The sequence below is a fragment of the Lissotriton vulgaris genome, chromosome 10 (assembly GCF_964263255.1).
Source record: "Lissotriton vulgaris chromosome 10, aLisVul1.2, whole genome shotgun sequence".
NCBI lineage: Eukaryota > Metazoa > Chordata > Amphibia > Caudata > Salamandridae > Lissotriton > Lissotriton vulgaris.
Window position 1 is genome coordinate 1,006,983,958 of NC_141698.1, and position 27,982 is coordinate 1,007,011,939.

At 47.4% G+C, this 27,982-nt stretch overlaps 1 protein-coding gene across 1 annotated transcript in view; it reads right to left on the reverse strand.

Moving 5' to 3' along the window:
- The window catches only part of LOC147689149 (acyl-CoA dehydrogenase family member 11-like), a 379,803-nt gene that overhangs the window by 251,818 nt on the left and 100,003 nt on the right, over positions 1-27,982 (reverse strand). The window contains exon 2 of the mRNA XM_086939873.1: positions 26,946-27,045. Coding sequence (XP_086795999.1) covers positions 26,946-27,045 — 100 coding nt within the window. The remainder of the gene's footprint in view (positions 1-26,945; positions 27,046-27,982) is intronic.

A 27,982-nucleotide genomic window follows, 5' to 3' on the forward strand; every position in this document is an offset into this window, starting at 1 on the left:
GTCTGCGAGGCTGATTGCAACGCCTCGCCACCGCGCCCGCAGCTAACTCAGGCGGGGGCCCGGTGGGGCGAAGACTCGACAAAAATTCTGGAGGCCTGCGCCCTCGAGGTGCCAACACAGCCACAGCCGTTGCCACTGCGCGAGGGGCCCTCGGGACACGCCTAGGCCTGCAGGGGGAGTCGGAAGTCTCTCCTGGTCAGCGCACCATCATCCTGCAACTGCTCTACCTTCCTGCTGTGTTCTCGCTGCATCTGGGAGGGGAGACCCTCGAAGTGACGGGGGCCTCTCGGACGAGTCAGCCTGCCTGTACCTCCTGATCCCCGCAACTAGCGCACGGACTTTCCCTCGCGCCCGGCGGCCTACCACCACCCTCTGCTGCCACTCCCTGGCCTCTGGACTACGAGGCTGGTCATAGCGCCTCACCACTACGCCCGCAGCTGACTTACCTGGGCGGGGACCCGGAGGGGCGGGTCATCGACCGGGATACTGCAGGCCTGCGCCCTCAAGGTGACGATACAGCCACAGCCAGTGCCACTGCACGGGGGGCCATCAGGACTCGCGGGTGTCTCTGGGACCAGTGAACCCGGACACTAACACCACTTGCTGGACCCGGGGGGTGCACACAGTGACGGCGTGATGGGCAAGAATGACAATAAGCAGCCCAAGCTCTCTTTCGAACCGGCGGCCGCCAGAAAACCACTGCGCAGTATGGCGGGGGCCGGTGGTGCCCCGGGACCGTCAGGCACTGACCCCCCCTCTCCTCCCCTGGCACCGGAGCTGAGACTGATGATGGAAGAGATGAGGCAGGGCTTCGCCACGATAGTGGACAAGGTTGATCGCTTATCCTCCAGAATGGATGGGGTTGCGCAGAAGCTGGAGGTCCACGAGGAGCGCTTGACGGAAGCGGAACGACGCATCTCTACCTCTGAGGACACAGCCACAGCCCACGATGCGCGCCTCACTAGAATGGACAATATCCTGAGGGTGATAGCGGCGAAGAACGAGGAGTTGGAGGCGAGGAGCAGACGCAATAACATCCGCGTCACGGGGGTTCCGGAGTCCACCAACACTGGGCGCATGGAGGACTATATAGAGCGCATCCTCATCACGGCAGTGGGCAAGGAGGCCTTCTCCAGTCAATTTATTGTCGAACGTGCGCATCGCTCATTGGGCCCGGTACCTAAACCTGGGGCGCAGCCGAGGCCTATCATCGCCCGGCTGCTTAACTACCGCGACCGTGACACGGCCCTGCGTGCAGCCCGTACGAACCGGAACCTGACCTGCGATGGAGTGCAGTTCTCCTTGTACCCGGATTTTACGCCCATGGTGCAGGACCAACGGAGGAAATTCTTGGATGTGAAGAAGAAGCTGAGGGACATGCAAGTAGATTACGCGTTACTGTACCCGGCACGTCTCAGGGTGACTCATCAGGGCAAACAACATTTTTTTACCAACCCGCAGCAGGCTGAGGACTATGTGCGGAGGCTTCGCAATGCCAGGAGGGACAGGCGAAATGAGGGGGAGGATGAGGCGGACGTGCTCCCTGCCGAGCACGAGGAATCTTGACAGTGCCTTCGTGAACACTTGCTCATTGACTCCATAGGACGGGTCGGCGATCGGCCTTGGTCCTCTGTTGCCGGCTCCCGTCGGGGAGCTCCGGACCTGCCTGCAGTGCCATGGATGACTGTTTTGCTGCACGGTGGACTTCTGTTGGGTACCATCTGCGCTACTTTACATCGCCCCTCTGCTGGTGTTGATGTTGGACGGGGCGACCCTATGCCCGAGTAGGACCTGGAGTGAGCAGCGGTTGCTGATTGGACAATCCTCCTGAACTCATTTGGTAACTTTATTGGTATGGAGGGTGGCGATGTGAGGCGTTGACTAGATGATTGGGTCTTAGCCTGCAGGGATGATAAACGCCAGGCACCGCCCCACCTTCTCTGTCTTCTCCGTATGGCGCATGCGGATCAGGGGGAGAGTGGCGGGGTGTTCGGGTGCATTCCTCTAGTGTCACTAGGAGGGGATCCCCCATATGGTTGTTCTAAAGTTCTTGCATGTTGGGCTCGGGGTGGGGGGGTGGGATGTGGTACTGGCAAGTTTGGGTTGCTTCAGTGGGTGGGGGGCGGAGCGGGAGAGGGGGGATTGGAAGAGTGTGCATGGAGGGAGGGGTGGGGTTTGGTTGTTGGGTTGCTAGTTGTTGAAAGTGACAATGTTGTTGCGGTTGGCGTTCATAGCATGTGTGTGGGTATTGGAGTTTGGATATATAACTGCATGACTGGTCGTGTGGTGAGAAGGTTTCGGGCAGCGGTCAAATTGGCACTTGGTACATTTCAACTGAAGGCTGGAGCACTGACCAAGGTCTTCTTTCAGGGATACAGAAACAAACATGGGTGATGATGCTTTGACCACTGTCTCGGTAATGTCCTGGAATGTCCGCGGCCTTAATAACCCTAGAAAATGCAGAAATGTGATAGCGTATCTGGATAGGCATCATGTGCAGGTGGCGATGCTCCAAGAAACCCACCTCAGCCCAAAGGGTGTCCCCAAGTTTGCGAGCAAATGGGCGAGTGTGAGAGAGTTTTCATCCTATTCCACGTACTCTAGAGGGACTGTTATTTTAATCAAAAAGCAGCTACCGTTTCAAAAACTGGGAGTGAAAATGGATAAGGAAGGGAGATACGTCATCCTTTGGGGGAGGTTGGGCACAGATGTAATAATGTTCGTGAATAGTTATGCGCCTAATGTGGATACTCCTGGTTTCTTTCTATCGCTGTGGGGTCATGTGTTGGAAACTGAAGCCACGCACATTGTCTGGGGGGGAGACTTCAATCTCTCGTTATCTCCTGGGACGGATAGATCGGACGGTGGCATACAATACAATACGAACGCCAGGGATGCACTTCAGGGCATACTAACAGAGGCTGGCCTGGTGGATTGCTGGAGACACGCACACCCAGCGGCTCGGGAAGGTACCCACTTCACAGCACACACACGCTCATGGGCACGGATCGACTACTGCTTTATCTCACGAGGCCTCGCTGGGGGGGTCGTGCGGGTGAATCATTTGCCCCGCACCTACTCTGACCACTGCCCTGTGCTGTCAGTCTTGGAGATGCCGGGGTATGCTAGGGTGAGGCCGCCATGGAGGCTCTTTCCGTCGGCCCTGCTGGACCCTGTCTTTCGACACGAACTGGGCGAGGAGATCGATGCCTTCTTCCCTAGGAACAAGGGGTCGGTCGACAAGGTCGAGACAATCTGGGAGGCCTTCAAGGTGACAGTGAGAGGGATCACGATCTCGAAAAGCTGCGGGATTCTTAGGGACATAGTGCGCACGTTAACTACACTTGAGGCAGAACTTAAGACGCTGGAGTCGGAGATGGTTAGAAACCCCTGCCCCGACCTATCGGGGAAATTCAGGTCTAAATTGACGGCTTACGAGGAGGAGGCAGCCAGGGAAATGAAATTCCGAGGTAAGTACTGGACGGCTAGGCGATATTGTGAGGGGGACCGCCCGGGGAAGGTGCTCGCGGCACTCACGAGGCATCAGCGCTTCGCTACTCATATCCTGGAAATCTCTGATGGGGGGGCGGGACACACCAGGATACCAATGGCATTCAAAATGCCTTCCTACAACACTATAAGCGACTTTATTCCACGCAACAGGAGGGCGAGGTGGAGCTCGGTACTTTCCTGGACGACATCGCACTCTGCTGGCTGAGTGATAGCGACAGGGCGTTCCTGGGGTGCCCGTTCGAACTAGACGAGATCAGAGAGGCAATCATGTCCCTTAGCAATGGCAAGGCGGCGGGGCTGGACGGGCTACCGGCCGAATTCTATAAGTGTTATATCGACATCATGGCGCCGGTGCTGAAGGAAGTCTTTGAAGACTCGCTCGAGGTCGGGATACTGCCGGGCTCCATGAGGGAGGTAGCGATCACATCGCTCTTGAAGCCGGGGAAGGATCCGAAGGACACTGATTCCTATCGACCCCTGTCGCTGCTAAACTGCGACGCGAAGATCCTCGCGAAAGTGCTAGCGACTAGGCTGTCCCTCCTTATGAATACTCTGGTGCTGCCGGATCAATCTGGCTTTGTCCCGGGGAGAGCTACTTCTCACAACTTACGTACATTGTTCTCCCTAATTCCCACCATTTCGCCCGACCTGCCGATCGCTGCTGTGTTTCTGGATGCCACCAAGGCGTTCGATTCGGTGGAGTGGGGTTATCTACTGGCTATACTTGGCCGAATGGGATTCCCCCGAATGTTCATAGCCTGGGTAAAATTGCTCTACACTTCACCGGTTGCTAGAGTTGTTGTCAATGGGATGCTCTCGGCACAGATGCCGATCACGAGGGGGACTAGGCAGGGTTGCCCTCTATCACCCCTACTGTTCGCCCTGGCAATAGAACCATTGGCTTGTCGTGTCCGTCAGCTACACAAAGCTAGTGCCTTTAACTGTCTTCAGCGTCAGATCAGTATTTCACTTTATGCAGATGACGTCACTTTGTATGTGCGTCACCCACAAGATCACCTTAACCCGCTCCTGAGGGAATTCGTGGCTTTCGGCGGCATTTCCGGGGTGCACATTAACTGGGAGAAGTCGCAATTCTTCCCCCTCACGGCATCAGTTGCCCGTTTTCAGCTGGATTACCCCCTGGAATGGTGCAGCTCTGATTTAAGATACTTGGGCATAGAAGTATCGCTCAATAGAGACGACACTATACGGTCAAATTATGGGGTGGCTATCTCGCAACTGGCTGATAATGTGTCCCGCTGGCTGGCCTTGCCGCTCTCGATGGCAGGAAGAGCCTCCCTGATCAAGATGGTCGTCCTCCCACGGTTCTTATATCTATTCCAAAACATCCCGTACTACCCGGGGGCCTATTTTTTCAAACGACTTCGCTCTGAGTTGCTTCGCCTTTTCTGGGGGGGTAGACAGCCACGCCTAAGCTGGAGAGTCTTGACGCAACCGTATGACAGGGGAGGATTCGATGTACCTGACATGGAATTATACTACCTTAGTGCTCAAGCACAGCATTCCTATCACTGGGTTCGTCCCGCCCCCTTCATGCCCCAGGTCGCGGCCGAGGACTGGATCGTACACCCGCTCCCGCTTAAGGGCATGCTGATGGGACAGGTTGGAGATGTTGAGACGCCTGCCACCACAGTCACTTGTACTATCGATGCTTGGCGTAGAGTAACTAAGGTTCTGTCCGCCCCCATGCTCTACTCTCCAGCAATGCCCCTGGCGTACCACCCGAAGCTATCGCTCCTAACGGAAAACGGATTTCGGTCCATGTGCACTCGCGTACACCTTATCACATGGGGGGACTTATTCCATGAGGGGAGGTTCCGCACCAAAGAACAGATATTTCAGTCCACATCCCCAACGCCCATGGAGGTGTTTTATTACATCAGACTCAGGCAGGGAATGCGAGACATCCTCCCTAGCTTCCCGGAGGAACCGGGGACGGTGCTGCCATTGCATGTTATGCTAGTGTCGGATGGCAAGCACTTGGTGTCCAAACTGTACGCCGCTATGCGTGACCAGCGTCCATTGGTCCTGCCGAGAGCTCGTACTAACTGGGACTCTGAACTGCATACTGCACTTACAGACGAGCAGTGGAGTTATTGCTGCTCGGTCACGGCTAGAGTATCCTCCAGCTGTCGGTTGAAAATTATTCACTATAAGTTTGTGCAACGATACTATTATACCCCGGCCAGGAAACTGCGGTTTCACCTCTCGGAGGATGATAGGTGCGCTAGATGCCGGGCGGTTGGCGCGGATTTCCTCCACCTAGCCTGGGAATGTGGAGCCATACAGGAGTACTGGACGCAGGTGCATGCTGCGCTCCAGATAATGATCGCTGGCACGCTACCCATGGAGCCGGTAGTACTGCTGCTGGGGTATACCAAATACGTGCCCAAGTCAGATCGTAAATTTGTCGACATTGCACTACTCCTTGCGAAGCGGAGAGTAGCTTGCAGATGGGGGAGAGGGAGGGCACCGAAATTTAAGGAATGGCTGGACGACCTCACATATTGCCAAGACCAACACGGCGTTTACGCGGAATTGCTACCCGCCCGGTGTGCGCCCAGTGATTTTTGGTCCCCCCTGCAGGTGTACTGGTTGGCTCAGGCGACACATAGCGACTCCTCCGGAGATGACGAGCCGAACCCGAGTCCGTGAGCGTGGACATTCCTCACATTGCATTCACCATTCTACATTTCACAGGGCGGGAGTTAATATACACAGCCTGACATGGGACGGGAGGACGTGATCGCCGAACACACAACAACCGACAAACTACTCAACAGGAAAGAAAATGGACACTTATACTTGGGTCGGTGATACTGGGAATTCCTGGGGGGCATGCACTACTGCGTAAGGGAGGGGCCTCTCTAACTCGTTCACCTTCAGGGCTGGGGATGGCGGATGTATACACTGGAGTTACGCTTACACGACGCTACTGTTGACACCTGGGAAAGGAGGCGCTATGCACGGCTACACACTACACTGCATGCCGATTATCCCTGCATATGCTATTAGCTGTGCTCCGAAGCGTAGATGCATACCCTTGGCGCACGTATGATACCTTACCACACATGACGACGCGGCCAGCGGACTAGACATTGCGGAGACAGATTGGGGTCGGAGCACTGGGGCGGTGGCGCCCCTACATGACTGCCGTCACATCTGAATATGTGGGGAAGATTCTTCGCTTTCATCATCTAGTCCCTAACTGTGGGGGGGGTGGAGTCCTGGTGTACTGGCCTCCCCATTGCTGTTCATGGGGACATGTACCTGTGTTTGTTTTTTTTTTTTTTTTTTTCTCATACTCACTGTAAAACTGATGCCTTTCTACTGAATGTACCATGATTCTTGTTCTACTGGATTGCAGATGCTGTCACTTTTGTGTATTTGTGCTGAACGCAACTAATAAAAAGGTTTAAAAAAAAAAAAAAAAAAAAGTCTTTATACAAGTCTACCTCACGACAAGACACTTCTGATCATCGAGGAAGTCCTATTCTTCACGCCATGGAAATACCAAACACCAAGAGGGCTGGTTTTGGAATGCATCTCATTGGCACTGCAGAATAACTTTTTCCAATATAAAACAACAATCTATCAGCAGTGCCATGGTACCAGCATGGGCAGCACATTTGCTCCTAGTCTGGCTGGACTTTATGTGCACCACCTCGAAACTACAAAGATTCTTCACAACCAGAACCCTTACAGATCCAATATAAAATGCTGGAGGAGGTACATTGTTTTTAAACTTTGTGTCACTTGATTATCATTGTTTTTAGAAATTATTGTCACAGACTTAATTGTGTTGTAATTTCACTTACCGGACTACAGCCGTGCACGCAGCGGAGCCAGCGCTGACGTTACACGCACACTCCCCCTCGCGCCACGAGCGGAGGCCACGCGCCTTCAGGCCACGCCCCCAAACACCCGCGCATAAAAGAGCGCCGTGTTAGACTCTCGAGCAAAACTGAGAGTTGACTCCTGAGGCGGAAGCCGGGAGTAAGGCAGCATTGTTTTTAAACTTTGTGTCACTTGATTATCATTGTTTTTAGAAATTATTGTCACAGACTTAATTGTGTTGTAATTTCACTTACCGGACTACAGCCGTGCATGCAGCGGAGCCAGCGCTGACGTTACACGCACACTCCCCCTCGCACCACGAGTTGAGGCCACGCCCCCAAACACCCGCGCATAAAAGAGCGCCGTGTTAGACTCTCGAGCAAAACTGAGAGTTGACTCCTGAGGCGGAAGCCGGGAGTAAGGCAGCATTGTTTTTAAACTTTGTGTCACTTGATTATCATTGTTTTTAGAAATTATTGTCACAGACTTAATTGTGTTGTAATTCCACTTACCGGACTACAGCTGTGCACGCAGCGGAGCCAGCGCTGACGTTACACGCACACTCCCCCTCGCGCCACGAGCGGAGGCCACGCCCCTTTCAGGCCACACCCCCTCGTCCCACCCCCTCGTCCCACAACCCCAGAGTAGTATAAAATATGTGCAATCCTCGGTCGCGCAGCGGGCGCGACGTTTGCGCGCCGAAGGCGCGCCTAAGGCAAGCCCGTCTGCGCCCGTCCGCGACCGACCGGGACTAGGGGCTATACCCCCTATAGGCCTTAATCCATCTGCGCCGATACTTATCTAGTATACACGGAGCGAGCTACTAGCCCTTAACACGGATGTCAGATCTCACCGCTGTAATCAAACCGGCCCCGGACTATCGTATGGACCTTTCTCCTGTCTCGCCTGTCGCTGGTCGAGTATGGGCCAACCCCCAACTGACCTCCGCACAAACTCTACCAAAAATCAGCTAGAATTGAAATGCCTATACCTTAATGCCAGATCCTTACCTAAACATGCCTTAGAAATCTGGGACATGCTGACATCCAGGACCCCGGACCTAGTTTTTATTACCGAAACATGGTTATCGGACTCTAATACCCCAGACCTCGCTAATGCCCTTCCTCCAGAATACAAAATAGTTACACAAAACAGACAAGGCAAGAAAAAAGGAGGCGGAGTCGCCGTGATCTTTAGAGACCATCTGACATGCCTTGTGGAAAACACAATTGTGTACCCTGAACATGAGATATTACCATTCAAAATTTTATCCCACGGCCTCATCATTCTTGCTGGCGCAGTTGTTTACAACTCTCCAGGGCAACAAGCCAGTGTAAGCGCCAAATTATTGAACCAACTGCTACCACTATGTTTAAAACAGGAAAACTACATGGTCGTCGGTGACTTCAATGTTCATTACGAAAAAACAGACGCCCCCGGATCCGCCCAGTTGAAATACGATATGGAAATCCTACAACTCAAACAGTGGGTCGAGGGCCCCACGCACTTAGACGGGCACACCCTGGATCTTCTATTTACTAATATTGATTCAACCACCATAAAAGAAATCCTTCCTCTGTCCTGGTCCGACCACTCCTTACTACTCTTTTCATTTAAACTTCCTGGTAAACCCCTGAAGTTTAGATCCACCCCTCTCGTCACCAATAGAGCCTGGAGACTAATTGATGACTCTAACTTTCAAACCCACTTCCTTGAGACAGATGTCACAATACTGGAAGACCCCTCTATCAGTAACAACGTCATTCTCTTAGATTCTGGAATTCGCCAAACGCTAGACAAACTAGCCCCTATGCGGAAATCAAGAAAAAAAACGACTATAACGGAGAAATGGTATACCCCTCTCCTAAAGAGCCTCAAAAAGGAATGCCAAAAAGACGAACACCGATGGAGACAAACTAAAGACTCGGAAACTAGAGCAGCCTATGTCACCAAACGAAAACAATACTTTTTGGCCATCAGAGACGCAAAAAAAGCATACTTCACTCATCGAATTCATGAGAACCACAATTCCGCTAAAGAATTGTTCAAAATAGTGAAGGAGTTCAGCAACCCGTCCAGCACCTGACAAACCCTCACCCCATCAACAGAGGCCTGTGAACGCATCAGCACTTTCTTTGTCGATAAAATTAACAAAATCTACACTACCTTCACCCCTCTAAGCACTCCTACCTTTCCTGACAATCCTGAAAAGCTCACCCCAATAACAGACAAAGGCAACAACCAACCAGACTCAGGCAACACACCTTGCCTAACTTGCTTCAAACCATTCTCTGAAGATGAAGTATCAGCAGTTCTGAAAACAGTTAAATCCGTCTCTCCTGCAGACCCCTGTCCCCATTTCGTGTTCTCCAAAATCTTACCAACACTCTGCCCTCTTATCACCAAACTCTTCAATAAATCGCTCACCACCGCATCTTTTCCAGAAGCCTGGAAACACGCATCCGTGACTCCCCTTTTGAAAAAAGCCGGATCTGACATCTCCAACCCGGAGAACTATAGGCCAATTTCTCAGCTCCCGTATCTCTCCAAAGCCTTGGAGAAACTGGTCAATATACAACTATCCCGATATCTGGAAAGCAATTCACTCCTAGACCCCTCACAGACCGGCTTCAGAACCAATAATAGCACCGAGGCAACGCTGCTGGCAGTATCGGACAGTATCAGATGCACCACTGATCAAGGTGGATCGGTGGCTCTGATACTGCTTGACCTGTCAGCGGCGTTTGACACCGTATCCCACGACTGTCTACTAAACACTCTATTGAGTAAAGGAGTGCAATCCTCAGCACTAAACTGGATTAGATCGTTTCTTAGCAACCGTACCCAGGCAGTGCACATGGGCCAGTTTCATTCGAAACCCTGTCCCATCAGCCGAGGGGTCCCACAAGGGGCCTCGCTGAGCCCACTCTTTTCAATGTCTATGTTTCATCTCTGGCTGACATTGGTAGAAAGTGGGGCATCGGCATATGTTCCTATGCCGACGACACACAGCTGATGGTGACAATGGATGAAAGGTCGGAGACAACAAAGAAAAAGCTACACAGCTGTCTCACCGAAATGGCATCATGGATGCATAACCATTGCTTAAAATTAAACGCCGGCAAATCGGAGATACTACTGTTTGGAGGAGCAAAACTGACATGGAACGCCACATGGTGGCCACCCACATTGGGATCAGCCCCTACTCCAAAACAACACGCCAGAAATTTAGGTATCATCATGGACGATGAACTGTCCATGAAGGATCACATACGATCACTCTGGGAAAGGGCTTCGCAATACTTAAACTTCTAGCAAAAATCTTTCCCTGGATGCCCCTGGATTCTCGACGTACAGTCACCCAAGCCCTCTTGGTCAGCCGCCTTGATTACAGCAACGCACTTTTCGAAGGAATGAACGAACAACTTTTCTCCCGCCTACAGGTTTTACAAAATCAGGCGGCCAAGCTGGTCTGCAATAAAGGCAAGCGAGACTCAGCATCCGCTTGTCTCCGGAAACTTCACTGGCTACCGATGCGCCAGAGGGCCACCTTCAAAATACTCTGTCATGCACACAGAGCACTTTACAAAACTGGCCCTACCATCCTCCAAGGGAAAATTGATTTTTACGTCTCCAACAGGAACCTAAGATCGAATCACCTAGCCCTGGCTAAACCTAAACGCATCTATAAGACAAGAACGGGCAGACGTGCCTTCTCATACCTGGCAGCCAAAAGGTGGAATGAGCTACCTGTAGACCTCAGACACACCATTAACTACCTTCAATTCCGGCAAAAATTAAAAACCCACCTCTTCCCAAAAAACGAAATCTCCCAGCATAGCCATCAGCAGTCTCCCTCGTTTCATAGCGCCGTGATATCCCACGGGATGAGTGTTGCGCTTTATAAATACTGGAAAAAAAAACTGGAAATAGACGACATCCTAGTCATTTGGGAGGGCGACCGACAATCCGCTCAAAATTTTCAAGCATGGCTCAATAACCAGAACGCCTTCCTTAAATTCACGAGCTCAGTCTTGGACCACATGTTGGTTTTCCTGCATCTAAATATACACGCAGAAGGAGGACGTTTAAAAACAACCACCCATTTCAAGCCGACATCCAGGAACTGCCTTCTAAGGTATGATAGTTTTCACCCTAGGCACCTGCGAGAAAACCTACCATACGGTCAATTTTTACGTCTGAGGCGTAACTGTACAGATGTGTCAGACTTCAAACTTCAGGCCAATGATCTGAAAGAAAAACTGAAACTACGAGAATACCCGATCAGAATCATTAACAAAGCGATGAAGAGAGCTAAAAATAACAACAGAGAGGCACTACTGGAAGAGCGACAAAAAGAACCAGATGGAGACAGACAACCAATCTGTGTGATAACGTTCAACACTATGTCCAATGAAGTATCTAAAATCATCAACAAGCATTGGAGGATACTAACATGTGGCAACCTGAAATTGGAAAAACCAATGTTCGCTCACCGAAGAGGACGCAATCTCAGAGACATGTTGGTACATACCAGACCTAAACCGATACCCATGGCCATACAACCATCCATAGGAATCCAAGGCCATTTCCCCTGCGGGAACTGTAGCAGTAGCCATCTCACTCAGAAGAGCACTAGACTAACTTTCCGCAATGGAACCACTTGGGAACAAAGGCGGTTTACCAATTGTAAGAATGTGGTCAGATGCCCATGCAATCTTGAATATGAAGGCATGACCACAAGGGCAATGAAGACACGAATGAATGAACACAAAAGCAATGTACGTTGTAAGAAAAGCACTACTAAAATGGCCACATACTACCTCACAGCACAACATTGCGTGAACGATTTAAAATGGACAATCATTGAGCAACTACCCTCTGAGGACGGCCTCTTCCTAAAGGAACAAAGATGGGTATTCCGACTTTGCATCCAGCTAATTGGACTAAACGATGAGGTGCCCTGGGGCCAACTATCCAACTAAAATACTGCCCCAAATAATCCAAAACATTTGCAGGATTGTGCATATACATTTCAACTCAATGATGCTCACTAAGCATCTTTCTAATAAACTGTAACCGCCAGTACTGCCCTCACCAAAACCTAGATAATTGTACTAGTTTAGAGTGTGTATTTATGCCTAGGAATCAAAATATGACACCGCGTCCCGAACAATGCACTGTCCGCGGTACACAGGTGCAAAAAACCACTACCTCTAGGAGGGAGCGCTGAACTGCAATACACATACGCGATACCCCTAACTGCACAATGCGCATGCGCGCTGGACGAACACTCACGCGCAGCGACACTGGTCCATCGCAAGTCTGTTCTGACACACAAGCTGCAATGTGTATGGTTAAAGTTCGGACACTCCTAACATGGGCATGCAATTAACTACAAATAGCGGAACACCCATGTTTGGTCATGTTACCTTTTCCGCCCAATTAAATACAGGGTATAAAAAGCGCAAACCCTGTGATCACCTCACACCAGCGGAGCAGCGTGTGGGGGTAAGACGGTGATTACTGTGTCCCGATCCTGTGAGTATAGAACCTGAAACGACCATTTGAACCTATTTCCTAGTAAGTGAGAATGTACTTTTACACCTCCATCATTCCTCACTACAGATTGCAAACAAGCAACACCCCTGACGTTCCTATTGCTCATGAAGCAAGCAAGCAAGCTTCATAAGTATGACAACTATTGCCAGTAACTCCTAGTGTTTATGTGTTCTGTGTTGTATGTGATGTCAGTATCCTTTCTTTTACAGGGCTTATTACAAGCAAATGGTGAGGTTCCAGGTGACTGCACCTGCTTGAACTACCCGTTACATGGGTAACCATTAGTTTCATTTTTCTTTTTGTCTTTCTACAGGTCATTGTGCTTGTAGCAGACCGCTGTAGGCACACTTAGCCTAATATTTCACTTTTTTGTAAATACATTGTGATATTTTTTAGAAATACGTGAGTAAGGTGGGGAAGTTGTGCCCCCGTCCTGAAGAAGGAGCTTGCCTCCGAAACATGTCGACGCACACCAGAGGTCCTGTTCTTTAATATAACAGATCCGACCTCACACTGCACCCTTTTAACAGTACCAGCCAGAGTTCAGAATAAAAAATGTTCCATTATACTCATGTGCAAGGTACTTTTTAAATCTTCACCACATCCCACCACTCACTTGTAAATACACCCCACACACCTACACCACACATAGTCATTTACTATAAGTGCTCCCGCGTAATCGTTGGTCCCAGCACGCCGCATCCCGTTAGAGGGGTGCGAAGACCCCGATGATGAAGCATGACACCAAGGGGCCTTTTGGTGTGTGAGAGGTATTTTACAAAACACTGAGTGCCTCAACATCTGTTGAACACTTCACCCCACTTCTGTGTTGGATTCTCTTTGTTTATTAAAGTACTCTTGTGGAGCAGGAACCCAATCCCTAATTGCTCTACCTCCCCCTTGTGTTTTTGGTACCTTCTCAGAAGCCTGCACCACCCTTCCAGCGCTGCCAATGGCAGTACAAACACCTGAACTGTAACGAGAGCCGGTGCAGACAATTATGTACAGGTGCCGAGCACCGGAAAACCAACCAGCACAAATTAAGCACTACAAGCATTTATCTAAATTCTGCCTCTTATGTGGGTCATCAGCTGTGTTGTTGGCCAGTTCCCAGGCTTCAAGAACGAGAGAGTAGGATTTCTATACGAAACAAAATAGACAAAAAGTGGTGAGAGGAAGTGTGAGGACAATTAATAACGTTTCACTTAGCCAGCACGATTTCTCCAAATAAAGTACCAACAAACATCATCTTTGTTTAGGGCCTCGGTATTAAGCCTGTTTCACCTGGCAGAAAATATATGTGATAAAAGCTATGGGTTTTTTATTACCACACCAGATATAATCCTGATTCCCGTGCAAAGCCCAGTCTGCACAGGAGTGAAGAAATTGTTTACATTCTCTATCTGGAAATAAGCATTCCTGTACACAGTGAGATTAACATATATGCAAACGATGGGAGACAGATATATATTCGAACCAGGGACATTTTAAGGAATTTGAAGGCCCTGGGCCAAACTTTTTTGTAGGCCCCTGTTCTGAACAGTTTTGAATTTATGTTTACATTTCCGATTTTACATGCCTTCTTTGGCCAGATCACTGACAGTGCACAGACATACGTCCAAATTCTGAAATGCAGCAATAGTAGCTCACTAATGTTACTGCAAATCTCTGTGATACCCTCCCAATTCTCATATGTAAGGTCCCGTTTTGATTTAAAAGAAACTTTTTTATGGGTGTTGCATGAAGCATAAACATAATATTTCTCTGCAAAATGTCTGTAATGGACTATCACATCACCCACATTTGAAATAAATGAAAGGAAAACTGTATTTACAATAATCTGTTTAAGAATTATTCAAGGTCAACAGGACAAAACTCTGTGTAGAACAGAGCTGACTATCAGCTTATGTAAAACGTTTATGACACAGTCGCTACAAACAGTTGCAGTTATGGTACCCAGATTACCTTGTGCGTGACATCAGAGAAGGATTAAGACAGATGAGAACAAAAGAGTAGAAGAATCCTTACTGAATGTAGAACTAACACAACGTCAGTCATGGGCAATGACCACATTCTCTATCTGAGCATTGCCCACCGAGAACTGCTGCCTGACCCCTTGGATAGGGCCTTGTGTTTTAAAAGCCTTGTCACCATGGGTGACGTATTTGAAGAACAGCTTCGTTCACTCTACATTGCTTATCAACAACATCCCTCACACTCAAGGGTGGTTTTACCTTTTGGACCCACACTCTAGCTGGTATTATTCGACATTATGTAAAAGAATTGCATAATGCATTGCCATAGCCATGCAGATGCATGTGGATTTGCGCCAAAAAGGACTGCACAGGAGTCATAATACACTGAAAGTGAAGCTGCTGGGACCAAGGCACAAGAGAAATTCTCACATTCTTTCCAATCAACTATATTGTGTCAATCAAACATCATGATGTCGCGATATTGTGTCAGTTGCTCTTTGAACACACGAAGACAAGAAGATGAGAAGATTTGCAACAGCTACCTACACTTCAAACACTACAAAGGTCGAAGTCTAACCTTGAGAAAAGATCTTCAACTATTTGCCAGAGACCCAATTTGGCAGGAAGGACTTCAAACAATATGGCCATTAACAATACAAAAAAAAACCTGCTGAATCGATGTAAGAATGTAACAGAAATATTTCAGGAATTTCTGATCGGTGTCGACGCTGCTTTGTTTCTGCGGTAAGCGGGAAATCGGCTTGGGAGGCCGGTTTGCATATTGAATGGGGTGGTGGCCTTTAAGTAGGTTTATTTTCTTTATATTCCCAAGCCTGCCAGCGGGCTATTGGATGGGGGCTCAATAGGTAATTTGATTAGCCTCTAACTCTGATCGGACTGGCTCGGGAGCTGCATTAGTTGGACCCCATCACCGTAGAGTGTCAGGTCCCCTGCTTGATCCAGTTAGGTTTAATGTGCATGGCTATGTCCTCAGCAGAGACTGGATGGCCTTTCGTTTGACTAGGAGCATGCCATTAGATATAAGGTATGCATTGTCGCTCCTTTTTCCGCACGGTTGAATATAGTATTCATCCACAGTTGAGCTGGCACGCCCACTCTTTGAATTGCATCCTCGTTCCCCTGGCCCCGGTTTTACTCGCTGAAGCAGGCCCCCCGCAGAATTACTCGGCTTACCTTCTGCTCACGTTTGCCCATGGATCATCTCTTTCCATTGATTGCATAGTGGGCGACTTTGCCAGGTCTTCGTGATTTTCTGCAGATAGTCTAACTCTTTGGGCCCTGTTGAACCTTATGTTGTCCTTTGTACCTTTTCTGTGTGATCTAGGCTACGATCCCGCAATCCGGTCCACCGATCCCTTGAGAATATGATGCTATTGTCGCCCCATTTACCTTGCGAGGTGTGATATCCCCTCTTCACTCTGTGGCTCCTCGTAGGGAGTTACTTGTATGCTGTGGAGAAGGCCCCGCCTGGAAACCATTTGGTAGGTTCACCATTACCCCATTCTTCTTGAGGGGTGTGCATTTAGTTACTTAAGGACCTCCTTTTTTATAGGTTATCTCCTTAGTTGGTTACTATGCATGCTCAGGTTTAATTTTTTCTCCATAGAGTCTTGCTGGGAAGTCCTATCCGCTTGGCCGTAAGTTGTCCCCTGTTTTAGAAAAAACAGCCGCTATTTGTGGATCTTTCATTACCGGTATGTGACCGAGTCGTATATGTGAATTTTCTCTTTGCATGTGGGATTGGTACATGTTATGCACTCATTACCTGCCCCCCTTTTCCCTTTCCTCTTTGGCACTGGTTCTCTGTAGCATGAATTCTAGTTTTATTGAATTTGTGTAAATATTCTGTATGTATACAAATCTTGTTTTCCCCAGAGCGGATCATGCAGCTATCGATTTGAGACAAAGAAGAATTTTGAGGCTATTAGTATTGGTAATTATCCTGAATGTGTGTATTCCTTTTCATGTTTGCAGGTGCACTGTCGCACACCTCTTGTCCATCTTTGCCCTGATGAAGGTGTAGCTCCGGCGATACATCGAAACGCGCATTGGCGTTGTTCGTGTGGGGGCAGCTGGATTGTACTCGCCCCTATCCCCCTGATGACTTTCTCCAACTTGTCATCTAATCATTCTGTGGCTGCTGTGTACACTTTGATGCAATTGTTGATGTGAAGTACATGTGTGATGTTTGAGTTGTAATGATGAGGCCTGGATTGTATGACAGTATGAGTGTGATGTGTGTATTTGATGTGTGGTACATGATATATTGATTTATGTTTTATTAAAGTGTGGCTTGGTTTTGTATTTAATCATTGTTCATAAACTGATGAAATGTTTCTTATAAATTTGATAAAGAAAAAATAAAAATTAAAAATGATCATCTGTTTTGAATAATGTATGTTATGTTATGTTATAGCTATTTTTAAAGCGCAACTGTTACCAAAAAGGTGTCCTGGCGCTGGAAGAACCCCTAAACAAGAAGTTTAAGCGGAATGAGGAGATCATGACATTGGTTAGATTGCTTTGGTGAACAGCCAAGTTTTAAGAGTCTTTCTAAAGGCAAGAAAGTTTGGTGCGCATCTTAATGAAAAAGGAAGTGCATTCCATGCTTTTGAGGCATTGACTGAAAAGCTTCTGCCTCCCCAGTTAGCTTTTTTTACCCTGGGTACAGTTACCAGTTTGGCATCTGATGAGCGTAGTGTTCTGGTAGGGGTGTACCAGTGAATCGATTGTTTGAGGAATTCCGGTCCTATTCCGTGGAGGGCCTTGAAAACCGAACACAACGCTTTAAACTCAATGCGTTTCCTTACTGACAGCCAGTGCAGGGCTCTAATTTGGGCAGAGATGGATTCATGTCTGGGTGTGTTGGTGAGTAATCTAGCCGCGGCGTTTTGAAGCACCTGTAATTTGTTCAGAGAACCCTCATGTATTTTTAAATACAAACTTTTGCAATAATCCAGCCTTGGCATAGTTAGTGCTGTTACCACAGGTTTTTTGCTGCTATAGGGAGATATGGCAATATTTCTTTACAGGTTTTTAAGATGTAAGTAGTGGTAGAGACCACTTTAATGATCTGATCCCTGCAGCTCAGTTTTTCGTCAATCCAGAAGCCCAGATTTTTTACTTTCCTGACTGGCGTGGGAAGCTGGCCCATGCCTGCAGGCCAGCAGTCTGGCGTCCAGATATTGGGATTGTTTCCAGACAAAACCACCTCTGTTTTGTTGGAATATAATTTTAGACAGTTTTGGGCCATCCAATCCCCCACGGCACTCATGCAGTTCTGAAGTCTTAAAGAGGTTGCCTGAGTGCCGCCTGGAAGAAGGTTCACCACTATTTGTGTGTCATCAGCGTATGATGATAGTGTGAACCCAAAGGATTCAATAAGGGGAGCTAGTGAGGAGACATAAATATTAAAAAGGGTCAGGCTCAAAGATGAGCCCTGTGGAACACCGCAAGGCAGCGAGAATGGTTTTGCTTCAAATTCCTCAAGAACTACAGTTTGTATTCTGTCTGTCAGAAATGAGTTGATAAGTTTCCACGCTGAGCCCTACACTCCTATCTTCTGTAGATGGTCCATCAATACCACATGGTGGACCGTGTCGAATGCCGCCGAGAGGTCCAACATAATTAGTGCAGCATTTCCTCCGTGATCTAAAATCATTCTGTTCTACTCAGTGGATTTCACGAGGGCCACTTCCGTACTGTGGCCACTTCTAAACCCAAACTGAGTTGGGTCTAGTGCCTGGGTGTCTATCAGAAAGGTGTTCAATTGGGCATTGATGTTCCTTTCTATAGCCTTTGCTGGGAGAGGGATTCTAGAAATAGGTCTAAAATTGTTCGAATCGGTGACGTCCAGGTTGTTTTTTTTTAATAGTGGTAGGATGGATGCCTGTTTCCAGTCTTTTGGGAAGTATCCCACAGCATACATGGTGTTAAAGATGGCGGTCAGTATTTTTGAGACCTGTTCTCCAGCTGAAATAACTACTGAAGTGGGGCATGGATCAGTCGGGGATCCAGGTTTTAACTTCTGTAGTAGTTTGCTTGTGTCTAGTTCTGTTAACGGACTGAAGCTTAGTAAGTTCGGGCTATTTTCGTTGTTGGTTTCTGTAGTAACTGCCGCTGAGCTATGGGTAGTTTTATGGGTGGAGCTGGAGAAGGTAATAAAGATGTTGTTTACCTTCTCGTAGAAGCAATTAGCAATTTTATTACATAGCTCTTGGTTGGCTGTGAAAGATGGAGAGCAAGGGTGAGAAAGTTGTTTTATTATTTTGAATATTTCTTTGGAGGAGTTTTTAGCTTGGGAGATTTTGTCTGAGAAATATTCTTGTTTTGCTTTATGAAGCATCTTTTTATACAATATTAGACTTGTTTTATGGTCCTGCCTGTCCTTGTCACTGTAGCGCTTCCTCCACTTTCTTTCCAAGTGTTTACAGACAAGTTTCTGATCTCTGAGTTCAGAAGAGTACCATGGAGTAGAGGGGTTTTGTCTGGTATGATTAAGAAGTTTTATAGGGGCTAGTTTTTTGCCTGCCTCTACTAGCCACTTGGTGTAAGAGCTGGTAGCCTTATCTAAGTCTTTTAGTATTGGTGGTAAGGTTGAACTAAGTAAATTTGTAGTTCCCTGGTGTCTATCTTATTCCAGGCTCTAGTCATTGAGTTTTTTTTAAGGGGTTTACGGGTCACATGGTCAGGTAGGGTGATCAGATATGTAACTGCTGAGTGGTCCGACCATGTCAGGGGGAGAGTGTTCAGGGTTGCTAGTGCCGAATTGTTGGTGAAGATCCCATCTAGGGTGTGGCCGGCTATGTGAGTAGCTTCCTTCACTAGTTGTCTTAGGTTTGCACCTTCCATTAGTTCTATCAGCCGGAAGGTGTCAGGGTCTACAGAGGATTCCAGATGGAAATTGAAATCCCCTAGAATGGTGTAAGAGTCAAGGCTGATTCCTCTTTCTAAAATACTTCCTATTTGTGTCAGAAACCGCCCTCTTGGACCGGGGGGTCTATAAATGAGGGCTCCTCTGAAAGAATAGTGGTGAGAAAGATTAAGGCAAAACTCCAGGGTTTCGCATTCCTCCATAGCAATGGGACTGAAGGACGCAGAGATGTAAATGTAAATGTAAAAGTACAGGAATTTATATAGCGCAAATCACCAACCGGTCTCTAAGCGCTTGCTTAGGGAACCCGTCCTGGTATTCCCCTGTGAGATAACCCCGGCAGGGTATCCGCAAGGTGAAAGCCAGGCATCCCTCCGCGAGGGGCCGTTGTGGAGATTAAGCAAGCTATTGCCCAGAGTCGCAGAGTGTAAACCCGTGAATCGAGTAGGCACCGGAGCAAGAATTGTCGAGTCCATGGACATTTTAGGACTCAAGACCCCGCCAAGCCGGGAATTGAACCCTGGTCCCGGGCTGACCTCTGGTTCCCGGTCTGCCTTCTCTAACCAGTGAGCCACACTTCTGTGGTATATGATTGCCAGCCCACCCCCTCTTTTACGGGGTCTATTCAAGGTATAGCAGAGGTAATTGGGTGGCGTGGCTTTAACTAAGTCAGGCCCGGAAGAATCATCCATCCATGACTCTGTAATAAACGCAACCATGATCCCTTCTTCTTCAATTAGGGTGGCACATTCTATGCTATGTTTAGCCAGAGATCTGGCATTGAGCAGGGTACATTTCCGCACTCTGGGCAGCGTCTGCTGCCTTGCGGAAGAGTAAAATCCATATGCGGTATCAAGCATTTCTGGACTGATGTGTTAGGGTTGAGGAATTTGAGCAGGGTATTTGTATACTGTATCGTACCTTTACCTGTAGGAGTACGACCAGGGGGTCTGGCGCCGGGCGCTGGGCTGGCGCGGACGGGCGCAGACGGGCTTGCCTTTGGCGCACCTTTGGCACGCCGGCGGCGCACCCGCTGAGCGCGTCCGCTGCGCGTTCACCACATTGTCTGCTTAAATGGGGTCTTGGGCCCAAAGACTAGCCCGCTGACCGCAATACTCCCAAGATGGCGGCGAATCCCGCGAAGAATCTGCCGGGTATTGGAGTATTTCGAGGCCTTGCTAAGGGGGAGTACCTCGATGTGCAAATGCGCAATTTAAAACATCCTGATCGATATTAAAAGTGCCACAAATGCCAAAGTTAAAAATCACAAGATGGGAAATAAAGTTATGTGCAAAATTTACAAAGAGTAGCGTAGTGTCAATCACTCCCGGCTGTGCCTCAGGAGGACTTCTCTGACGCGCTTGCACCTGTGCCCCGATAAAGTAGGGTCCTGGGCCCAAAGACTAGCCCGCTGACCGCAATACTCCCAAGATGGCGGCGATTCCCACGAAGGATCTGCCGGGGATTGGAGTATTTCGAGGTCTTGCTAAGGGTGAGTACCTCGATGTGCAAATGCACAATTTAAAATATCCTGATCGATATTAAAAGTGCCACAAATGGCAAAGTTAAAAATCACAAGATGGGAAATACAGTTATGTATAAAATTTACAAAGAGTAGCGTAGCGTCAATCACTCCATGCTGTGCCTCAGGAGGACTTCTCAATGTGATTGTCTATCTGAGCTTTGGTCTGCTCCGGTGGGTGTTTACAAGTATCTGTAAACAAACAGGAGAGGGGAGGTAGAGTAGTTCAGAAGGATTCGTACTCCACAAGCTAATTCGTATAAACAAAAGGAATACTCCTTGAAACGGCAGGGAAGTGTTCACCACAGTGGTATGGGAGCACTTAGTGTTTCTTAAAATACCCCTCTTACACCAAAAGGCCCCTTGGTGTCATGCTTCATCATAGGGGTCTTCGCACCCCTCTAACGGGATGCGGCATGCTGTGACCTACGACAACGACGGATCACTTTTAGTTTTTGACTATATGTGGTGCATGTGAGTGGGTATGTTTATTATGTGAGTGGTGGGGTTTAGGTGAAGTAGTTAAAAAGTACCTGGCTCGTGGGTGTAGTAGAATTTTTTTTTTATTCATGGCCCCTGGCTGGTACTATTAAAAGAAGTGAAGTGCGAGGTGTGTATTGTCGTAATTATGGACAACACCTCATGTGTGCGTCAAACATCGATGTGAACAGCACAGCAGGACTGTTAATTAGCAGAATGAAATGCAAAAAGCCTGAGAAGAATATTGCAATCCGCTCAGGCTTGTGGGTCAAAGGATACACTTTTACAAAGCACACTTGTGGGCATATTATCAAGAACAGGCGATAAAATTATCGCCGCTTTATCGGCAGGAAACTGCCGCTAAAGTGGCGATAATGGGCTTGATAATATGCCCTTGTGTATTCCCATAGCAGCCCAGGTTAACACCAGAACCTGGGCTGCTATGGGAATTCACAAGGACATATTATCAAGTCCATTATGGCTGCATTAGCGGCAGTTTCCTGCCGATAAAGCGGCAATAATTGTATCGCCTGTTCTTGATAATATGCCCCTAAGTGTCTGATATAACAAAGGGAAAACTTTTTACACATGCCTGATCGAACATTTGAATGCAATCCAGAAAAAGCAGTAAGATCTTCCAGCGTCAAAATGTGTGCCTGTACTGTCACCAGAGGCAAAGACTACCAGTCAGCCTCTAGAAAAATGATAGGCTAGGTCATTATATTTTCGGTCTTGATGGACAACAGTCGTTAACCCTCTGTGGGAAAAAATGTAAATGTAAATGTAAATGTATTTGAGCTTATATAGCGCACAGCTACCCGCAGTGGGTTTCCCGGCGCTTGCTTAGGGAACCCGTCCTGGTATTCCCCTGTGAGATAACCCCGGCAGGGAGGGGGCCATCACCCAAGCACTCCTAAAAAAAGGGGTCTAGGAGTAGGTCCAAGATAAGTGTGGTGGGAGCCATATTGAAAATGAAGAAAATATGACATAGGATGGGGGAATCCAGACAGCTGAAAAGGGTGAGTGGTGCATGCACAGCCACAAAAAGGTAACACGAGTGTTAGAAATGGGGGTCTCTATTCTAGTTGGCAAGGGCTTGCACCTTTGTACAAATAGGGACTCTTCTTCCTAGTCAGGATAAGGGAGTTACACTCCTAAAATAACCCCTTCTCACCCCCTTGGCTGTTTGGCACACGCAGTCAGGCTTATTTTAGAGGCAGTGTGTACAAAAGCATTTGCACATAACCAACAGTAATACAGTTTAAGCACTACAAAAGGATACCACACCAGTTTAGAAAAATATCCAATATTTTTATATACTTAAGAAAAGACCAAAAAACGATAAAAAATCCACAATACAGTACTTAAAAATCTTCGGTTAGCAAAACATGCTTGAAAAACAGTTCCTTGATGTCGATAGCTCCGTCCAGGGCTATCACGGTGTCCAAACAGTTCTGGCTGACCTTGTTGTCGCGGGCCAGCACCTGCAAACAGTACCTTTTAGAAATGCAGGGCGTCGGCGACCTCTCGTTGAGCTTCCGAAAGCACAGCATCCAGGTCGGTTCCTGAGGTCAGTTCAGGAGTCATCTGGGCCCTCGAAGTCACAAGCGTTGCATATCAAATTCCTCTCTGTTGAAGTCAGGAGCGCTGGCGTCGGCAGGCATTGGTTGCTGTGGTGTGAAGTGCAGCGGGGCAGCGTGCAGTGTCCTCAGGTTGCGTTGCGAGCAGCGGCTCGGTGGCAGCATCAGATGGCATCGTGGGTGAGTCCAGGGTTGCGGAGCGAGGTGAATGCGGTGCTCGTCGCGGTGCTGTCAGGTCATGGTGCAAGCAGTGGCGTCATTGTTGCTGAAGTGCTGTCGTCGGCTGTTGAACTGGAGTTGATGTCGCCAAGGCTGCGGTGCGGGATGAGGGCGGTGCATTGTGTAACTGTACGAGATATGCCCTCGAACCCCAGTGTAAGCTGCCACGTAGATTTCATCGTGGAGTGGCATTGTCAGGGATACCAAGGCGTCGTCGTGAAGCGAGGCAGTGCGGAGTGCGGTGCCCACAGGTCACAGTGCGAGCGGCGGCACGGTAGCGGTGTCAGCAGGCGTCATCAGTGAGACCAAGGTCGAGGTGAGGCATTACGGTGGTGCCCTCCGCGGTGCCTTCAGGACACGGAGTCAGCAGCGGCATCCTAGACGGCGCCGGGTTGCTTTTTCTTCAGTTGCAGCACAAAACACACAGTCCCCAGTGCTGAGGGCAGAAGAGCATAAAGTCTTTGCTGTTGTCTTGAACAAGGGGAAAGCTCTACCTCAAGTCCTTGGAAAAACTCACAAAAGTAGATTGAAGAACATTCTGTCCAGTCCTTTCACTGCCCAAGACAGAAGCAGTCACTGCAGGCCAACACAGCAAAGCACACAGCAAAGTGGTAGTTCCTCCTCACAGGTTCTCTGGCTCTTCTTCTTGTCATTATTCTTGGACCAAAAGAGTTCTAAAGTTCGGGGGTCTGGACGCCAATATTTATACCCCAAAATCCTTTGATTTCTTAGGTAGAGAGTGTCTTTGCCCAACCAGGACCAGTTCTGCCTTCTCTGGTGTGACTTCCTGGCAGGAGGTGGAGACGGCATTGTCAGAGGCAGACCAGGCAATATGAGGTGCAAGGAAATCTCCTCCCCCTTCCCCCATCGCAGCCCAGGTCTATTCAGCCCTTTCCTGACCCACCTAGACTATCTGGAGCCACTTCTGCTCCCCAGCCTTCTTTCATCCAAAACCGAGACAGGCAATCCACATTCCAGCAGAGGCACACAGGATGACTGAGCAGGAAAGTACCTACTTTCTAAAAGTGGTGTTTTCAAACACAGAATGTAAAAATTACCTTCCCTAAAAGATGCATCATTAGATTCTGAGTTCAGGCAAACTAAACTTTATTTCCCTACCTAATTCCCCGGGCCAGTTATGTTTACAAGATGTTATATGTAAATCACCATTTTGTCCTATGGGGAACAGGTAGCCTTTCAATAGTGAAAAACGAAATTGGCCGTAATTCACTTTCAGGACATGCCACACACACCAGGGCATGTCCAACCTTTCACATACACTGCACCCTACCCAAGGAGGTACCTTGGGTCTACTTTAGGGGTGCCTGTCATGTAAGAAAAGGGAAGGTTAGGGACTGGCAAGTGTGTGCACTGGCCAAGTCGACATGGCAGTTACATGGCAGGTCTGAGTTACCTTTTCAGGGCTACTCACGGGGTGGCACATTCAGTGCTGCATATCCACTAGTAGCATTTGATTTACAGGCCCTGACACAGTCAGTGGACTTTACTAGGGACTAACAAGTAAATCAAATATCCAATCACGGAAACACCAATCCATAACACAATTTACCACAGGAGCACTTGCACATTACCACTGATCAGCAGTGCAAAAAGTGCACAGAAACGTTACGTCAGCAAAAACAGAGTCAAAACCGGAAGGACAGAAAGCAAAAACTCTGGGGAAACACGCCAAAAGATGCCAAGTCTAACAGTGAGCTAGAATAGGGACTTGATATATCCACCAATCCTGTGGTAGTTTTTTAGGATATCTGCAACAATGAGTATTAAACTGGAGGCTCTGAGCTATAGCACAATGAGACCAAACCCAAGGACAGATGGGAAACTTAAGCAGGAAGACCATGAAATGCCCAAAACTGCAGAAACTTTTCTATGAATATTTTGACTGGGGCCTGCAGGCAGACATAAGGATGCATACAACCAAATAACTTATATCCATAGGGAAACCATCATTTTGTTACACTAATTCAAGCATGTCAAAGATAGTGACAAAAACAGAAATGCATTACAGTGGCCATTTTGGTGCGGTGCTAGGCCTCATGTTTTAGTGATGTGTGTTGTCTTTCATGATTTTTTGTTAAGTGAAATAAAGACATAAATAAACTGAAACTGACAAAATCAGATATGCACGCTCTGTATGGATTTGAAGATACTCTTCAAAGTTAGCTGCAGTGCAATAACGATATTTAAATTTTCTTTAAAGTTCAATATTTATTTTAGTAATGCTCTGCCATCAAAGTCTTTTACCCTTTCGCCACCTACTTCATAACAAAGAGTCTTTATCTCCAGCAAGAACTGTGTAATAGGTGAAAGGGATGATGGGAAACATTGCAAAATGTTTTAACTTTAACTGAGTTATGCGATTTAACAAGTTATCATGATTCACAATACATTTCTGGAATAAAACTAATATATCATTACATACGTAATATCAAATCTAAAACAGGTGCTTTTAAAAATGACAGCATTCTTAATGAACTCTAAACTTTTAAATGTCCTTGTGCAGAAAAAAGAACATCATTTTCTTAAAACAAACCCCTTCAGCTCAATCGCCTAACAAAGTGAAACACCTTTGTGGTTGGTATGCTACCACAATTTAGAGTTTAAAATGTTGCCCTGCCAAAATAATATTCACAATATTAACTAGTATTAACTTCACGTATATGTTCTTTGACAATATATATATATATATATATATATATATATATATATATATATATATATATATATATATATATATATATATATATATATATATATATATATATATATATATATATATATATATATATATATATATATATATAGGAAGCTAGGAATAGTAGATCTATACTTAAGGGAAGGTGTGGCACAGCGGTCAGAGTGGCTGACTCCGGTGTGCTGGGCCCACGGTTCGATCCCCGGCGCCAGCGGCAACTCAGCTCAGCACCATGTGACTCTGGGAAATGGCTGACTTCATCTCCCCAACGGCTCCCAGTGCCTTAAAACTTTAACTCAGCGCAAATTCTGCCGTGGCGGGGGAGTACTTTTAGGTGGGAGGGGCCGCGTCGGTAAAATGGACGTGGGCAGCACTACCGAAGTAGCGCTCGCAAGGGGTTAGGGGGTGATATGTTCGCACTTTAGAAATAGCAATTATTCATGTATTATTTACCTAATGATATTATGGTAGTCTATATTCAGGATACAATGTTTGTCGCAGGACAATATTTTCTAAGTCAGTGCTGTGACATACTTCCTTATGGTCGTCTTTATTTCCTTTTATTATTAAAAGGGTCTGCAACAGAATGAGGAATTTCAAGGTTCTACATAAAACTTTGCTTTACCTGGTGTGTTCCAGGCAGGAGGAGACCAGGAGGTTTTTTTCGAAGTACATACTGCTTAGGCCCCTTCTGCAGGTGGAATGTTGGGTTGGATTGTCCACATCTACGGAAAAAGAATACAAACTATATATTAAATCAAGAATATGTTTGCCCAAGGAGAACATGTTTAGAGGAGAGGGCATTGGATGCTAAATAGCACAGAATGAAGTTAGGTCATGCCTGGACCTCACAATAGGCCAGTGCTTAATTTGAGCCGTGGTTTCCGGTGAGGGCCACTGACACTCATTTTTAAGGGCCTGCACTTAGGAAAAACACAAAACGGAAAGACGGAGGAAAAGAAAGACAGAAAGATGTCACTAAGGGGTATAGCAGGAACCTGCAAGAGTGAGATGAGCAGGCAGGAAGTCCCTGGTATTCGATTAAAGAGGACAGAGCAGAGCCCGGGCACCGCACTCACTTTTTTACAATTTAAGAACTGCAATATGCTCATTGTGATCTAACAAACCAAGTACTTGACACTGCCCTTGGGATTTATCAGGCACTTGGACTGAAAGTGTTTCCCCAATATAATGATAAGCAGCATAATTGTAATAGAACTGCTTCATGTTGATTTTCAAATCTCCCCTACCAGATAGTACAATCTGTCTGGTTGCGCTATACCATTGATGGGCTTCTCACAAAAGAAATAAATAAACTTACAGTAGGCTTATCGCTCACACTTTACCTACTATTAGTTTTTGTTCACATCTTATTCAGTGACTTGTGTTCCTCTTCTTGTGTTTGTTCCTCTTCTGCAAAAAAGCCACAGTAACATTTTTTTTTATTGGATACCTTTATCCTTCTATTTTTCACTTTTACAAAAGTACTTTTTTCTTTTTGGCTAAGCTCTCTATGAGAGTGCTTGTGTTTACAGCTTTCTCCCTTGTGGGCTTCTCGCACCTGCTACATGTTGCTCTCCCTTAGGTACTGCTTACTCTCTCTTATGCATTTCTCCACCGTCAAACTCACCGCAGCTCTTTGAAGCTCTCGCTCTTGTGTGC